The following is an 18,678-nucleotide window of genomic DNA, read 5'->3' as shown; positions in this document are numbered from 1 at the left end:
GAGAACACTATCTACAAACCTAAGCAAGAATAGTTGAGTATGGTGAATCAACATGGCTACAAGCAATGATTAACCTTCTCTTTTTTCTGGTTTCATAAAAAAAAAAAAATCACTGGCAAAGAAACTTGCAAATTTTCAGATAAAAATGATGCAGTATTCACCCCATCATCAAAATATCATGGAAATATTCAAGGTCTTTGAATAAAAATAAGCTCTTGTCTTACAAGTTAACTGAACATATAACTTAGGGTGTTATCAATTGAAGTTCCAGAACGTACTCTTAAAATTGCATAAAACAAGTTTTTTTTTTTTTTTTGGTTTGTTTTTGTGTTTTTTTTTTTTTAATAAAGGAGAATGAGTTTAAAGAGAAAATATCACTCATTTCAATTTTGGGAGTTTATTTTAATTAAGTGATATTTTTACTTTCCATTGCAACAAACTCAACAGAACAATACCAGCCATGTGGAAGAGGGTTCTACATTTAGTCTAGAGCAAATGAAAATCTACTCGTTGAAGAGTCATGAGTCAAAAAGACAAGGGACTTTCTATTTAGAGGAAATAATTCAGGTTGCATTCCAGGACTTCTGTGTTAGTGACATTTCAACTGACGACTGAAATGCTGTGATTTCGGACTCTCCTGGAACTCTGCTGACTCCACTGCAGACACCTCACTTTGCAGGACAGATGCCTGACTGCCACTAAAGAGCAACTCTGCTTTCAAGCCTTCGGAGTGCTTATGATCTTTTGATTCAGAAGATGATACTGCATCTTTACCAAAAGCAAAACACCACAAAAGCAAGCATCCAAAGTGGCAAGGAGCAATGGGAACTCTTGCAAAGATGATTAAGGAAGGCTGCTAGTCATTGACTGATCTGTGGCAACAGCACAAAAATGGCAAAGCGGTTACATTCAATGTGTAGCATGGTAATGAAACTCACACTGTGCCGGTAGAATGGGTCAACTTTTGTAGGGTATTTGTCAAACTGTAAAGGGATCAAAGCAAAAGCTAGTTACTTAATCTGCATTTTTGTTCACTGCTACAGTGGAGGTGGCCCTACAAAGCTTCCCTGTCATTAAGTTGTCATCAGACCCAATAACCTCATTATATATGAAACCATTCTGAGCTCCTGAGTCTCCCTGACAAGAAGACAACAAAAATGGAAGAACAAAGTGAAAAACCAAGTGGTCCATTTGGGTTCTGCACATACTAGGATGCCTTTCTTCCTACTATTTTCTTTCTACAGATTGGCACGAACCAAACATCTAAACAGGAGAGAATAGGCAATTATCCAGATAAATCAGAGAGAGGTGAGCATTTGGTCTGATTTACCCAGTGAATTCCCCCTATTTTCATCTTTACTTTGGCAGAAAAACTGTCTTGCCATGCAGCTGTCTTCTGAAATGTATGACACCCAAATACAAAGTGATCTGGGGTAGGCCAGACAGCCTTTCATTTGAACAGAAAAAGAGTATACTATTGTCCCCTCTAAATAATGTCATCATATTGATGCTATAACTACCCTTGGTTAAATTAATTTGTGAAACAGCTCACACAGGCCAGCAGAAAACTTTCTCAAAATCTTAGGATCTTCAAAATCTAATTGTTGAGAAGTATAGTTCATCCAAAAAAGAGATACAGGATTTGCTATTAAAAACATATTTCTGCTCACAAGGCCTCATTGCTAATATTCCTTGAAATGAAATTTATAAAACAAACTTTAAAAACATATTTTTAAAAAGTAAGTTGAATAAGATGGGGGAGGGAGAGGAAGGAGAGGAAGCAAACTTGGGTGAAGTGGACTCCTTTTAAAATCATGCAATTTATTCTCATAATGCCTATAGTGACGACCTTAAAATCCAGTATTTTCTGAAATACTAAAAATTAAGTAAAAAATGACTCTAATACTCACTGTTAGACAGGACTCTGAGAATATTTACCATTCTAATATGGCACTATTAATTATGGTTATCCACTTTAAAAAAAGAAATTCCTAACTGGTTCTGGACACGTGCTAGCCCCCAGTGAAGACCAAGACCATGTCATGGCCAGTGGTTCCTCTTGCCCCAAGGCAGAGAGTTCTGTCCCTGCAGGGATCCCTGAACACTTGCTGACAGAGCACAATACCAGATTAGGGACTGTCTTATGAAACACAAGAAATACAACACCTCCAACAAAGTGGGTTTAGGGAAGCCATCGGAATGCGCAGGTGGACGTGGCACCCAACGCAGTCCCAGCCTCCTGGCTGAGGTCTCTCTCCCTTCTCTTCTTCATCCCCATTACCCTGCAAGAATGTATGTGCTAGCACTTGATGCAAAGCACAAGCAGGTGCATTTTCTGTCTGGTGACAGTCTCCCGGGATGCTCAAAAAAACAAAACAACCCTTTTTAAGAAGTTAGCCATCAACACTGGGCACGACTGTTTTGAGGGCAGATGGAATCATTTCTACCGGCAGTGCTGGATACCACTGCCCAGAAAGAAGTTCCTACTGTAGGCCCCTGAAGTCAGAGCTGCCTGAGGCAGGGTACTAGACACACTCCCTTCTCTCCAGCAAACAGCCGTCACTCCCCATTCGATCTCTGGTGGCCCCGCTGCCCAGCCCGGTCCCACGTGCTGCATAAAGAAAAGAGTCGTGCTCTACTTATCCTCACATTTCTGCCTGGGGTACGCACCATGGGAGGTGCTGGCGTCGGCATGATGGCGGTGGGCGGGATGGCGTGGGGGAACGGCGTGAAGGTGTGCTGGTGCGTGTGCTGGTGGGTGTGCTGGTGCTGGTGCTGGTGCTGATGGAACTCGGTCCGCAGGTAGGGCGGAGGGCCCAGCGAAGCCCCGCGGTCAGCACTCTGAGAGGCCAAAAAACGAGTGTTCAGTTCCTGTCGCAAGATGTCTTGCTCTGGAAGAGAAGAAGAGGGAGACAATGACACCTTTTCCTTCAGAACAGGACATCGGAGTGCCTTCCTGTGGAGGGATACGGGGCTGATGACACAGTGGCAGGGGTGACAGGGTGCGGCTGGGCCCTGAGATAAAAGGGGGCAATCAATGAAGCAGAGGAGACCAAGGCCCAGTCGCACCCTGTCTCCCTGTTCTCTAGCTGGTCTCCCAGCTTTCAGGGACAGGCAGTCTATCGATTTGGGGAAAAGCTCCAGGCCAAACGCCAGAGTCCGATTTCCAGCTGTCACCACCAGCTGAGTGACCCTGGGCAGGGCAAATAACCCATCCGAGGGCCAGTTTTCCCATCTTCAAGAGGGGGACAATAATACTGCCTAACTCATGGGTTTGATTTTTGAGGGTTAAAGCAATTTGCACATTTAAGTGCTTGGAAACAGTGACAGCACACTAATAAATGTCAGCTGTTCACATGGCAGGGCTCGCACGCCCTCTTCAAGTGTCAATTACTGCTATATGGCTCTCTGTATTAGCAGCATACCATGGCTACACTGGACCAGAACTGGGACACTTGACCTGATTAACACAGGTGAGGAGACAAGGACCCTGTGTCTAACATGAGGTCTGCCCTTAAAATTCTGGGATATATTGTCACAAAGAGTGTGTCATCTCCTCCCAAGGAGACCAGAGAAGGCCCTGCCCAGTGAAAAGAAACCCCTTAAACCAGGACGCAATCTAAGATCCTGGAGCGAAACAGACATGGGCTTGGGGACGTTTCCATCGCTCTCAGGAGAGCCCAGACGACACAGGACACACGCTACCTGCGTCTGACCACTCAGTGGCTGAATTTAGCTGGAAATGCCTCCTAACTCCAAACAAACCTCCTCTCTTCGGGCAGTGTCAGGTTCACAGGGGCTGAGCTAAGCTTAGTATGGGTGCTGACAGGTATTTTTGCTGGACCTCAGGCCAGAGAGCGTTTGAGGAAGATTAGAGTAAGGAAGGAAAAAATTGTAGGCAAATGCAACCTTGCAATCGGGACAACATAGGTAGGGTGAGGTCACAGCCAGGGGTGGTGGGTGTCGGGGTCATGAGCACAGGCCCCTCGGTCCTACCTGAGTAAGTGCTCCCGGCCGGGTGTCCGGCCACCTGCAGACTTCCTGATGTCAGTGGTGGTGGAGGAGGCAGAGCAGTGGGAGGGGCAAACATATTGGGGTGATGTGAGTGTGCGGGGGGCTGGAGGGTGGGTGTGAAGCTGTGCAGGGGGCTGTGGTTGGGCAGGGAGAGGGGGAATGGGGAGGCAGAGGGGTGGTGGGAGATGTGAGGAGGGGCGGGCTGAGTCTTTGCTGGAGTGCTGCTTCTGCTACTGCTATCGGAGCAAGAAAAAACAGAAAAGAAAAAAATAAAAAAAGGTAAGCAATGTATTCGCTTTTAAAGAATCCTATCTCCTTCCCCTAAACCCTCACCACAGTCTCTCTTGCCTCTTCCTCTTTACAGATCCTCCCCGTACGCACACACTTTCTGAAATTACAACTCCTGCAAACTTTCCCATCGTTACTGCCGACAGAGCAAACGAAACTGCTGCTTCAGGGCTGTGGGGCATCTTGATGTCGAGACAGCTCATTCTGCCTAAACCTCAGGGCCTCTCTCGTTCCTGTGGCCAGATTCTCATCTCTGCCCCTAGAAAATCCCCAGCCTTCCATTCTCCACTAGCTACATCTCCTATAAAGTAACAGTTAACACAAAGGAATAAAAAACGCGATGATCTGAGTTCACCCCATCTGTCTTGTTACCTCTTAAATGAAGACACACAAAGAAGAGGTGAAACCCAGGTGCCTGGGTTCTCACATCACTTTATGGTCTGGAGACCACAGAAACGGCCGAGGGGTCAGAAGCCGGGCCTGGCTCCTTGGGGAAGAAACCTGCCTCCCAAAGACTGGGCCGTCGCCTCTTAGGAAATAGCAAGGCCCGGAACCACCAAAGCCTCCAGGTTTTCAAAAGGAAAACAGTAACAAAGACACACAGCCTCAGGAGCTGTGCCGGGTTAGAATTATAGCCCCCGGGGCACCAAGGGTTGGCTCCACTTGGCGCTGCACACTGGGTTTCTGCCTCTCTTTTCTTTGCTGTGTTCCTCTGTGCTGCTTTTTAGACGTTTCTCTGTAACTTGGCAAAAACAAGACCGAGGAGAGCCTGGATTTCCATACAGAAATTTCTCACTTTCTCTAAACGCAGCTTGTTTTCTTTCTTCCCTACTTCTCTGACCCACATAGGAGGAAGTAAATCAGAACCAAAAAAAAAAAAAAAAATCCTTATACTGGGATACTCATTGGCTCCCAATCTTCCTGCCTTTGGAACTGCAGGGAGACAAGTTTTCTTTAATACTTCTTCTGTCAGAGTTTGCAAGAGCCTGCCTTGAAAAGATCTGCTCACAGTGCGTGGCCTCTGATATGCCCCAGGCTTCGATTCCCTGCCTCCCACTGCTGCTGGGTCTCCCTGGCCCAGGACTTTCCACGCCTTCCTCACCTTCCGCCTCTGCTCTCTCGAGTGCCTAAAATATTTTCCTTCCTTACAATGTCCTCACCACCCACCCATCCCAACCTGTCCTTTCCCAAGAGACCCGAGTCTCACCCAACAGCCCCATTCCCTGTCTCTAGTCTCAGAGAAAGGGATGATGTTTCCAACAAGGAAACTTCAGTCTCCCTAGGGATCCCTCCCCGAGTCCCACCCACCTGATCCCCAGGGAGAGGGCAACACTCAGGCCAAAGAAGAGCAGGCCACTCACCTTAAACTGTTGAGGCTTAAGCTACTGCTGTTGTAGGCTGACAATGGCTGGGAGAGGCTCTGAGCGGAGGGGTGGGCCTGCACAGGTGGGAGGTTCTGATGGAGCAGCTGGGTGGGGGACTGTGGCCTGGGTGGCCTCTGCACCTGAGGCTGCGGAGCGGGCTGGAGCTGGGCCTCAGGAGGGCCCTGTGGTGGCTGTGTAATCGGAGGTGGGGGCTGAGGTGGGGCCTCTGTGCGCTGCACCAAGTCAGGGTCTGGAGAAGGAGCTCGGAGTTGGGGCTCCGGCTGGGGCTGGGGTATCGGCTGTGCGACCTGAGGGCAGGGGTCTTTAAGCACCACAGGCTCAAAGATCGGCTCTTTGCAACAGTCCTGGCTCTTCTCCTGGCTTCTCTCTAGACCCGATATCTTGGGGACAATTGGCCCTGCATCCTGGCTGTCATGTTCTGGTAGCGTGCCAACACCTAACTCCGGATCTGCATGGGAGAGAGCAAAGACAAAACCACAGGCAACGACATGTGAGTGTGGGGTAATGAGGGAAAGCAAACTCCAAAGCTATCACACAGCTCCAGCAACCGGACCTGGCACCAACCCTCCTCACTTGGGTCCTTGTCTCCACCACCTGCAGCAGTATGTGCCCACAGCAAATGGGTCAATGGTGGACAGAGAAAGATGCAGGAACAGCCTTTGCCCATGGAGAGCAATGCCCCTGGGGATGTGGGAGGGGAGAGAAAGGCCAACCGGCCAGAGGAGACTGCATTCAAGAAAGCAGCCTAGCACCAGGCATGGGGGCTCACACCTGTAATCTCAACACTTTGAGAGGCCGAGCTGGGAGGGTTGCTTGAGCCCAGGAGTTCGAGATCAGTCTGGGCAACATAGCACGACCCTGACTCTCCAAAAAAAATTAGCCAGGTGTGTGCTACAGTCCAAGCTACTCGGGAGGCTGAGGTAGAAGGATCGCTTGAGCCCATGAGTTCAAGAGCACCCTGGGCAACCTAGCGAGATTCGAGATTCCGTCTCTATAAAAGAAAAAACAGCAGCCTAGACTACATTCTGAAAATGAATGTTTTCCTTAACCTCCAGGAAGTCTTTTATGGCATCACAATTAAGAAACAATAGTTGACAAGTTGATTTTTCCCTTTTAAAACAAATACATTTGTTGAATACACAAAAGAAAGTGTTTTCAATAGCAAATGAGTCAAACATTATTTAACATCACACGGATGTTTTTCCTTGGCCTTCCCTTCCTCCCCACTTTCCACTTTGACCAACGGGACACACTTCACATTTACGGATAATTTTTGGTTGAGCAAGTGCTGAACTTTCAAGTCAAAAGGCAGGTCTCTTAATGCCCATCACCTGATCCCAGCAACATCTGCGATCAAAGGTGCAAACGGGAACTGAAATACAGTTTCCCGTCAACTACACTTGCTAGAGCTTTTAAGAAAGTCCCCTTGGACCACATGGGGGTCCGCACGCAACTAAGTTAAAGGGGTGCTGGACGTTGAGAATAAGCTTGGATATTAAATTTAAGGGAAATTCTACACTCGTGAATGAAATACAGAAAATAGCTGCTCCTGTATGGATGTAAAAGATGTACTCCCTCCAAAGGTCAAAAGATCTAAGGGCCACGTTTAGTAGAATGGCTTATCTGACTACCCCATAAGCCAAGCTCCATAAAAATCTCAAACCAGAGTAACGAAAGACCAACAGGGCATTCAATAGAAAAGAATGGCCCCATTTGGGAGTAAGTACTTTTGTATACGACTAGGGGAAAATTACCCTTCCCACATTTTTGTGCTAAAAAGATGCATCCTTTTATTAGTACACAGTTTCAAAAGAGAAAAAGAATAGATGACAACATCCTTTGACAGTGTTTTTCAGGCATTCTTAAATGAACTACCCTGGGCGTTAACTTTCTCCTCTTACCTCACTGTATCAAACGGGAAAAGTATGTGGTATTCTTGTTGGTTCTGTGTATTTCTGGGGTTTTCTGTCTGTTTTTTGTTTTACAGGTGGGGTCTCCCCAGGTTGTTTAGGCTGGACTGCACTGGACATTCACATGTGTGATCACAGCACACTACAGCTCCAACTCCTGGGCCCACGGGTTCATCCTGCCTCAGCCTCCTGGGTAGCCAGGATTAGAGGGGCCTGCCACTGTGCCCAGCTTACATATTTCTGTTTTTGTATTGTTGTATATACACACTTGTTTGCCATTATTCCTTGGAATTCTCATCAAAGCAATTCATTATTTTCAATGTTCTTTTGGTAACACAGATCAAACCGGTAACATGCACAAAAGCAAAAACAAAACTTGGGTTTATAAACAAAGCACATTTTTGGCTAACAGGAACTTGGCTATCGTCACATCTCTCCAAACAGCCTGGAACAATAACACTGAGATGGGAAGAAAGCTGCCTTCTTCACATGCTTCAGAGGTATGAAAAGATCGAGCACTTGGTAAAGCGCTGATGAAAAGGAACTCTGCACTTCTGACACACATTTCTGTCCAGTGCTGTCTTACCAACCTTTCTGGGAAGATTTTTGCTCAGGATAACGCTGAAATTGAAAGGCTTCTCAAAACCTTCCTTTCTAACTTTAGGGCTGAAGGAGCACCCCAAGCCCTTGCTGTGGATAGGCCCCATCCAGCTAGCAAAGCTCCTGGATCCAATGAGGAAGGAAGGCCCTTTATTCAGCGATGTCACAGTTAGGGATCCGGCTCTGTGTCTCTCCATGTGTCTTCACAAAATTTCCCATCTTTTTCTTTCACAGGATTTTCCCATAGCAAGCTAATATCAAAGGCACTGAAAAATCACATGCTTCATATGTATGATCCAGGCCTGTGAGTCAGGTCTGGGACAGAAAGTAACAACAGCCCAGAAATCCTAACAGCACAAGACAGAGGACGGGTTTCACTCAACGAGAAGTTCTAAGTATCTGAGCAGGACTCTTCTCACACTGACAGCTAATTTAGCATTTTTATGATTGGTACAATGGCAGAAACACTTTTTAAAAATCTTTTGGTATGACTCTGTTCTCTCCAGACTGGGCTGGTGAAGAAATCAGTAAATACTTTCTATCTTGGTAAGTATACATTCAAATTCCCTCCAAAAATCACTGTCCGAAGTTTCTCCCTCAAACGAAAGCAAGCTTCCTTTTCCAAAGGACACCACTCAGAGGATATCACTTGCACTCACTTATGCTGGTAAGGAGGCACATCAGAGACCCATAAAGAAGTACTACAGACATCTAGCTTGACTCTGTTTACCCCCTTGTTCTTGAATGAGCCTCAAGAATTTGGACAACACAGCCAAACTTGCAGATGGCATCCTGCAGGCTTGGGCTCGCTGTCCAAGGCTCTGGAGTTGACTTTCTTGTCTCCTCTGTTGCCTCACTATCTCAATCTCAACCTAACCACAGCTAGAACATGAGGGAGTGGTGCCAAGGCTGTGGCCGTCACCACCACCTCCAACAAGCTACCAAAGATGAAGGGAAGACCCAAACCTCTCCAGGGAACTGTGCAAATCTGTACGGCACTCCTTTCACTTTAATGCACGCTCAAATCACCTGGACATCTGATTACAATTCCCATCCAGATTCCACAGCTCTGGGATGGGGCTCTAGATTCTGCCTTTCTGAGGATCTTCTAGGTAAGGCTGAGGCTGCTGATGCGTGGATCACATTTTGAGTAGCAGGATCTAATCTAACACTCTCTGACCAGATCGGGAATATGCCCAGAGAAGGGAAGGAATTTGCCTGCTGGAAGTCATGTCCTTGTTTTGTAAACCAGAAGGCTTGAGTTCCAGTCCCAGCTCTGCCAACACCAACTACCTTTTCTGCAGTCTATACTATGCTGCCTCCTAAAAAGCAAAAGTCGCAAAGCAAAGCAGGTAATGATAAATCCAGGATTCAGTTACAATATTTAAGTACATCAGACTTAAAGTGTAGAGGGTTAGTAAAGCTACAAAGAGTTGCTGGAACACTGCACTTCAGCTAGCCCTGAAAGCAATCAGTCCCTCAATGCTCTGGTCCTGCAACCTATAAACAAAGCAGTGACGAGTTTGAGCTGGTAAGAACTTTGGGGGCTGAAACAGTTTTACGACTCCCCATTTACAAGAGTCTCTTGAGGCACAGGTTAGGCGTCAGGCATTTTTGTGGCTAATCGGTAATGCATTTCCTCTTCCTTTCAATTATTCAATAAATGTAATCTTCCCAGTTAAGCTTTTCCATCTTGACAGTCAATTTGTCTTACTGCACTTCTCCAAAATTGGTAGGAACACATTTTAAGAAATCAGCTGGTATTGCACTGCATATTCTGAATTTGTCAAAGGATAAAGGAAGGAATGAAATTTGCTGAATTTGAAAGAAATAAGAATGTACAAATTGAGTAGTCTTATTTAAATGTTGTATTCATTACATTTTGGGGTTTAAAAATCTCTCTTCCTGTGATTATAAAAATAGTTCATCATACTTATACTGAAAGACATGCAAATTCAAATTACACTGAATACAGTACAAAGGGTGGATTTATTGCATATAAATTGTACCTCAATAAACAAACTTTAAGAGATTAGGAAAAATTGGTTTGATTTTGATACATGTTTGATACAAGTTGCCTGGGGAAAATGGACCCTTTTTCTGTACTTTACTTTACTAGTAGAATGCAAACACTATAACCTCTGTGGGGGACAATTTGGCAACGTTTTGCAAAGTAACAAATGGAGTTCCCTTGGTGTGGTGTGTTAAGGATTTCGTCTACAGACACTATGAAACAATACCGTGGTTTGGATACCAAGTTTGGAAGCCACCCAAATGTAATCATTAGGAGACTGGTTACAGACATTTGCAGATCCACACAATGGAACACCTTGCGGCAGTAAAAAGGAATGCCGCATGTACAGCGTATAGCATTTACTATCTTTTGTGGAAAATGGAGGGAAATAATATATATATATATATATATTCATTTTATTTTACATACAAAGAACCTGTGTGGCCGGGTGCAGCGGCTCACACCTGCAATCCTAGCACTTTGGGAGGCCGAGGCAGGTGGATCGCTTCAGGTCAGAAGTTCAACACCAGCCTGGCCAACATGGTGAAACTCCAACTGTACTCCAAATACAAAAATTAGCCAGGTGTGGTGGTGCCCGCCTGTGATCCCAGCTACTTGGGAAGCTGAGGCAGGAGAATCTCTTGAACCCGGCAGGAGGAGGTTGCAGTGAGCTGAGATTGCACTATTACACTCAAGCCTGAGTGACAGAGCAAGACCCTGTTTCCAAAAAAAAAAAAAAAAAAAAAAAAAGAAGCAGCTGTGGAAGAATACTCAAGAAACTAGTAACAGTGGCTACCTGTTTGGGGGCTTGGGAGGAGTGAGAACTGGATAGACAGGGAACTGGAGGGTGCATGTGTGTATATGCATAAAAAATAAGAAAATGTAATCTGTGAATGTGTAAAAAATTTGAAAATAAAAATGGATTTTATGAAAAACTATAAATTGCTAAATAAAACTGACTTAAAAACCCAACCAGATCATCAAAATAAAAGGAAAAAGTACTCAATAATCCAAACCTTCGCCTCCCCTCCAAAAGGTATCTGTGTCATAGACAATGTTGACCTAACCTTCAAGAAACAAATTATTCCTGTCATCTAAATTGAAAACCAACAGCAAATATTACACAACAAAAGAAAGAGGAAAAACTATTTACAAAAAATATAATTACCTAGCTGGAAACCAGAGGCAACCAGCTGAGAAAATATTACAACTAATAAGAGAGTGCAACGAGATATCCAAATAAACCACAAGTAACCTCAGCTTTTTTATACACCAGCAACAGTCAGAAAATTAAGTGTAGAAAGGATCCTCTTCATAATAACAAAAACCGTAACACCTGGGAGCGAACCCAACAAGAAAATTACAGGGCTTGTAAACCTTCAGAAATGTCTTCCCTCCAAAATTGCTTTTGTCAAGGTGTTTTTCAGTGCAAAAAAAAAAAAAAAAAAAAAAAAAAAGCGAACTAAGTCAGTCACGTAATAGATAGTTCTCATTGGAGGATACTACTCCCTATGGGAAGAGATGGAAATTTGCGGGAGTGTGTGGCTATCACTATGACTTCAGGTCACTGGTGGCTCTTAGGGATGTCTGATTTACTGCAACGTGAGCAGCAACCACACACGACAACATCTCAATGCCCTTCCTCAATCCCACCCGACATTTGTGCAGCTGAAAACCCTAGAACCTACCACCTCTGTTTCTGTATATAAACACAAAGTAATTTTTTGCATGGTTTTAATATACACTGATTTTTCCAGGAATGCAGGGACTGTACTTTGTTATATCTGGGTCATATCGAAGGGTTTATGGCTATTTGGGAAAATCATGACACTATGGTAAGGCTGCTCCTGGTATCTGACTCTCCATGACCACGTATTTGTGTGAGTCTGCATTTGTAGTAGCAATATTTAGATACCATTCTATAGAGTCAAACACTGTCTTCTAATATAAATAAGCATTTACATACTTAAACGTATAGTATGTTATAAATGACTTGGTTTCTACTTATTTCTCCTTTATATTTTATTAGGGCTTTACATATACTTTTACATTAAGTATATAGATGTGTACATTAAGTATAGATTTCATTCCAGAAAGTAAAAAAGTGAATGTGCTATAAAATATTTCTTATATTACACTGGGTCTGCTAGGATTGAGATTTGGTACATTCTGGTGAATTCCTACACTTCTAGAAGTCCAGTGACTTAATGCACAAATGCAGTAACAACCTCCCAGGGCGGTCGTGGAAATAGGCCATATAAAGTGCTTTCCACAATGCACAGCACATAATAAGTCATCAATCAATGTTCCCAAAACTATTGTGAAGAAGTATTTAATGTTACAGAAAGTATCTCATGACAAAATTGCCATTAAATAAAGTGGGCTAGCCGGGCGTGGTGGCTCATGTCTGTAATCCCAGCACTTTGGGAGGCTGAGGCAGGCCGATCATGAGGTCAGGAGGTCGAGACGATCCTGGCTAACACAGTGAAACCCTGTCTCCACTAAATAATACAAAAAATTAGCTGGGTGTGGTGGCGGGCGCCTGTAGTCCCAGCCACTCAGGAGGCTGAGGCAGGACAATGGCGTGAACCCGGGAGGCGGAGCTTGCAGTGAGCCGAGATCGTGCCACTGCACTCCAGTACGGGCGACAGAGGAAGACTCCATCTCAAAAAAAAAAAAAAAAAAAAATCAGTGTGATCTCAATAGTGAAAATTATCCGTGTAAACGTATACATGTATGCACAGAAAAAAGACTGGAAAGATAAACATTAATTGCAGTCCCATGATCCAGAAATAAACATTTACTTTAATTCTTATATTGTGCTTTTACCTTTCCAAATTGAGGAGGAGGAGGAGGAGGAAAAGTGCAAAACAAATGAATATTATAGAAAATTTGGGCCGGGCGCGGTGGCTCACGCCTGTAATCCCAGCACTTTGGGAGGCCGAGGCGGGCGGATCACAAGGTCAGGAGATCGAGACCACGGTGAAACCCCGTCTCTACTAAAAATACAAAAAAAAAATTAGCCGGGCGCGGTTGTGGGTGCCTGTAGTCCCAGCTACTCGGGAGGCTGAGGCAGGAGAATGGCGCGAACCCGGGAGGCGGAGCTTGCAGTGAGCCGAGATCGCGCCACTGCACTCCAGCCTGGGCGACAGAGCGAGACTCCGTCTCAAAAAAAAAAAAAAAAAAAAAAAAAAAAAGAAAATTTGGAAAGTGAAGAAAAGCACAATATAAAAATTAAAGTCAATGTTTATTTACTTTGTTATTAAAGCAAATAATTATAGTAATATTTATTAAATAGTATTAAATAGTATTATTTACTAGAATAAGTAAAGTATACTTGTTAAATTATTATTTATTAAAGTAAATAATAGTATTATTATTGCTAAAGAAGAAAAGAGATGCTACACTTTAAAATGAACTATTTTCACGGACAATACACCTCTATCATTAAAGTAAGCCAACCGAGGAAGTGATCGTTCAAGTCTTTTTAAATTGCCTCACCTACTGAGTTTTTTCTCTGAGATGGAGTCTCACTCTGTCGCCCAGGGTAGAGTGCAGTGGCGCAATCTTGGCTCACTGCAGCCTCCGCCTCACCTCCCGAGTTCCAGTGACTCTCCTGACAACCTTCCGAGTAGCTGAGAAGCTGGGATTACAGGGGCCTGCCATCATGTCCAGCTAACTTTTGTATTTTTAGCAGAAACGGGGTTTCACCATGTTGGCCAGGCTGGTCTCGAACTCCTGACCTCAAGTGATCCGCCCCCAGCAAAGTGCTAGGATTACAGGTGTGAGCCACCGTGCCTGGACTATTGAATAGATTTTTTAACAAATCTCTTCTCCAAGAGGACAGATAAATATTTCACTCTCTGTATGGTGCATGGTTTCAATTTTTAAAAATATGGGGCATGTGTGTGTGTTTTAAAGTTAAAAGGGTCTTGCTCTGTCGCCCAGGATGGAGTGATCATAGCTCACGGCAGCCTCAAACTCATACGGTGACGTGATCCTCCCCACTCGGTCTCCTGAGGAGATGGGACTACAGGCACACAGCAGGACATGCTGCACAGCAAACCTTCCACCTCTTCTTCAGCATTTCTGACTGGTTCTAACTGGGTACTATTTGGACAGAAAGGAAATGGTACATACTGATGAAGGAGGAGGAGGAGTACAAAACAAAATAAAAAATACCCCAAAAAACCAACTCTCCCAAAGTACAGCTTCTGCACCTTTGGTCTTCACATCTTCATACTCTGTTATGAAGTTTCCTAACAGGACTTACTAACTACAAGGTCATTACCGCAGCAAACCTGAAGGAGCTTCCAAAGGCATCAAGAAAACTATGTGGGGGGGAGGGGGGCACTAGTCCCTGGACTATCCATCCATCCATCCATCTGTATCTTTTTGAATGTCTAATCCTTATGACTTAGAATTAGACAGGTTCTATTTTTATTATTCCATCTTCTAGTTAGCCTCTCTCATTACTGTCCAAATGACAAAGCCACAAAGAGCACACCACACAGAAAGACTACAGATCACAGTCAAATAAGAAAAATAACCCAGACTTTAAAGTGGGAACATTAACAAAGGACTGAAATGTTCAAACACTGGGATCACAGAGACATATGGAAACATCGAATTTCTGTGAATCAACATGCAATTACCTCAAGCTGGAAGCAATGTCTATATTATTTTATTATTTTTATTTTTCTGGACACAGAGTCTCACTCTGTTGCCCAGGCTGGGATGCAGTGGTGCAATTACAGCAGACTGCAGCCTTGACTCCCTGGGCTCAAAGGAGCCTCCCACCTTAGTCTCCAAGTAGCTGGGAGGCTGAGGCATGTGCCATCACGCTGGCCAATTTTTTATATTTTGTAGAAATGAGGTGTTACCAGGTTGCACAGGCTGGTCTTGAACTTTTGGCTCAAGCAATCCTCCCACCTAGGCCTCTCCAAGTGCTAGGATTACAGGTGTGCGCCACCATGCCCAGTCAATGTCCATTATTTAATCACCTTCACCTGTCTATTCTGTTGCCTCAAACAAAATCTCTTTTTAAGCAAAGACTGTGTATTTTGTAAATACGTTTTAAAACCCAAACTGCACTACTGAGTTAATTTAGCAATACTTTTAATTCCCCCTGCCAAGTTGTGATTGTATCTCCAAAATGCTACATTCAGTGATGTTTTGCAGAAAAGCGTCCACTTTCTCTAACATACACTTCACTTTATTTTCCTCCTCTCCCTCTTTTCTTCAAATCATTAAACAGAGACCAGTTTGTTCCATTAGAAGATTCAATTACCCGAACGAATGGAAGGATGACATTCAGTCTTGCAGCTCTTCTTCTCGGTCACTGAAACTGTACAAATAAATTGAGGAAAACCCACTGTTTGTTCAAGGCAAATTAATTTTCAAACACCGCAAGACTGGGAGATCAGGGGGATGATGGGTGCTTGGCAGGGCTCGAAGAGATTCCATTTTGTGCTTGTCATGTTGTGTAAACATTAATTACCATCTGGGAGGCTGAGCTGTGGGCTGAAGTCTGTATCACAAACCTCCGAGGGCCTTCAGGGTTCCTATTAAAAGCAAAATCCTAGATAGGAAAAAATAGCCATTGCATCTGCCAAAACACCAGCAGCCCACTGGGAGAGCTGTGCGGAGTCCAGCAGATTAGAGGCTGCTGTTATCAGAGAAGCTACTTTGGCTATCATCTAGTTGAGCAGATTAAACCCGATAGGGGTTAATCTGCTAGGGATTAAAGGAAAAGCAACACACCGCAGTTGAGCGTACTTAAACTTGTTTCACGTTTGTTGCTCCTAAACCCCACACCAAAACACATCGATTCTGATGCGTATGCCCATGTTCCTGATGCCTTGAAACCAAAACGTCTGCCTTCAAGGGGGGTGCATCAACCACAGTCTTGACTGTAGAAACCACAGGTTCTCTGAATCATGGCTTTGGCCTACAGAATGCAGAGCTTTTAGGGTCAACCTGGACTTGCAAACATTTTGTTTATTTTGCAGTCTCAGGCAAACAGAGCCACAAAGGACTATGTAACCAAATGACCAACATGAGAATGAGAGAAATAGGTTGTGATCTATTGGGGGTGGGAATGGCAGCCTTAAAAAGTCTTTAGAAACTCAACAATGTCAAGGTCACATATAATCCACGTGATTGTCACTTCATATGGGGAAAAGACTCATTTGTATTATGCTGCCTCATAGGCCAGGCTTTGTGTTAGGCCTTATTCAAGACAAATGAAAAACACAGGGAAATGGTAGTCAAAGAACCTGTGGTCCCGATCTTCCGTTTTCGTTATCTGTAAGGCTCAGAGATAAGCTTAGATAATCAGACTTAATGATATCCTATATCTTATTCTGAGTTATCAATGGTAAGGCATTTATATCCATAACATGTTCCCATCGCACCGACCCCAAAGGTCTTAGGCCAACATCAACTGAATCCTGTGACAGGATATGCAGAGACTTGACAGGAGACATAAGGTATGAAGGATGAAATTTCCAGTCACTTCCAAGAACACAGGAAAACTCCAAATATCAGTTTCGGTGAAAGCTTTTAAAGACATGGCCCCACTTTTTGATTGTTTGTTTGATCATATCCTCCTGCCAGCCTCAATATTTATTAGCTGGATAAGATCACCTCCTGCTTGCTTTCCATTCCCAGTGCAGCCTTCCTGCTACCCCCAGACTCCTTCCGTGCTGTCCTGGCCTGTCCACCCCTGCCTGGCTGTGAACTAAGTGCTCATATGACACTGTGTACTATGCACTTACACACACCCACGCACAGCCACCCTTAAAACCAGTGTATGCAGGCCGGGTGTGGCAGCTCACACCTGTAATCCCAGAACTTTTGGAGGCCAAGGCGAGTGGATCACTTGAGGTCAGGAGTTCAAGACCACCCTGGCCAACATGGTGAAACTCTGTCTCTACTAAAAAAAACAAAAATTAGGTGGGTGTGGTGTCATGCGCCTGCAATCCCAGCTACTCAGGAGGCTGAGGCGGGAGAATCGCTTGACCCCAGGAGGGGTCACTGCACTCCAGCCTGGGCAACACAGCGAGATTCTGTGTCAAAAAACTAGTGTATGCTCAATAATTAAACACGGTACTTCTGTGTCTGTGACACAGGTGCAGGGGGTCCTAATGAGGCAAGGTTCTACAAGGATTTTCAACCAAACATGTATGGATTTGCACCACACAGCACACCTACATTGAGTAAAGATGGAATTGAAGGACAAGGCTGTCATTGACCTAAAAGCCACAGCGCACATTCCTTAGGCTGGAAGACAAGGGGGAAAATGTTTGCTTATTTTGGAAATTTTCCCAAGGGTGGGACCAAGGCACTGAATATGAATAATTTTAGATGTTTGGCGTAAAAAATAAGAAGATAGTCTTCCCTGTATTAATCATCCTGCTTTTCACATTAAGGAGAATAAAATAAGGATACAGGCAGCCCTGCTTCCAGTGTTTCCAATACTAAATATCGTTGAGGAAGGAAAAGCCACGAGGCTCCCAGATGGGGCGCATTATAGATCTGACACCGTCCTTCCTACCACTGCCCTCTGCTAATCCTAACACCTTCACCTGAGAAGCTGATGTCCACACCCCAAATGGGCCACAACCATGAGGCTAATCCGGCCCTGATCACCATCCGGAGCACGCATTCTGTGTCGTAATGTGCTCCTATCATTTTACATGTTAATGTCATAACAATTTTGGGGTGATTTGCACATGTCTTTTGTATTTGTCTTTTGATAACAGAGACATCAACATGTCTGTGATATAATGGGGCTATGAAACAGGGCAGTCAGCTAATAACTTTCACACTCTTAAGAAGTCAGTGTGCCCGTTAAGGTCGGCCAATGGTTGTGTCTAGGGTAAGCCCTAGATTTGAGTTTCAACACTTATGACTTTACCAAAGATGATTTTCTCAGGGACGAAGTAAAGACACTAGCAGCAAACACCGACTTACATACTGTCTGTCATCTACCACCTTCCTGCTTTGCACCTGAGGATTGTATTTCATCTGATTTGGGGCACACGTTGGACAATCACTGAGACTCATTTAGAAAAGAGGCTGGGTGAACATGCCAAGAGGCAAAGTAGGAATTTCCATCTGTTGGACGGGCGCTGTGGCTCACGCCTGTAATCCTAGCACTTCGGGAGGCCAAAGTGGGTGGATCACTTGACCCCAGGAGTTTGAAACCAGCCTAGGCAACATGGCAAAACCCTGTCTCTACAAATAAATACAAAAGTTATCCGGGCGTGGTGGCATGTGCCTGTAGTCCCGGCTACTCAGGAGGCTGAGGTGGGAGGATCACCTGAGCCCAGGAGGTAGAGGCTGCAGTGAGCTGTAATCGTGCCACTGCACGCCAGCATGGAAAACAGAGACCCTGTTTAAAAAAAAAAAAAAGAATTTCCATCTGTCGAGTTTATCCTAGGCTTTTTCTTAGTTCTGGCCC

General features: G+C 44.5%; 1 protein-coding gene across 10 annotated transcripts in view; it reads right to left on the bottom strand.

The window, feature by feature from the left end:
- AUTS2 (activator of transcription and developmental regulator AUTS2) overlaps positions 1-18,678 on the bottom strand; it is a 1,204,012-nt gene that overhangs the window by 23,341 nt on the left and 1,161,993 nt on the right. For 3 of the 10 annotated variants that reach the window (XM_015133354.3, XM_015133357.3, XM_015133359.3), the window contains exons 7-10: positions 5,664-6,135; positions 3,997-4,250; positions 2,650-2,891; positions 939-983 (exon numbers count right to left, since the gene is read on the bottom strand). In XM_015133354.3, the coding sequence (XP_014988840.2) occupies positions 939-983; positions 2,650-2,891; positions 3,997-4,250; positions 5,664-6,135 (1,013 nt within the window). The remainder of the gene's footprint in view (positions 1-938; positions 984-2,649; positions 2,892-3,996; positions 4,251-5,663; positions 6,136-18,678) is intronic. The other 7 variants (XM_015133356.3, XM_015133358.3, XM_028845144.2 and 4 more) reach the window with 3 other exon arrangements.

This window comes from Macaca mulatta, chromosome 3, assembly GCF_049350105.2.
Source record: "Macaca mulatta isolate MMU2019108-1 chromosome 3, T2T-MMU8v2.0, whole genome shotgun sequence".
Classification (NCBI taxonomy): domain Eukaryota; kingdom Metazoa; phylum Chordata; class Mammalia; order Primates; family Cercopithecidae; genus Macaca; species Macaca mulatta.
This window is presented reverse-complemented; position numbering and strand designations above follow the sequence as displayed.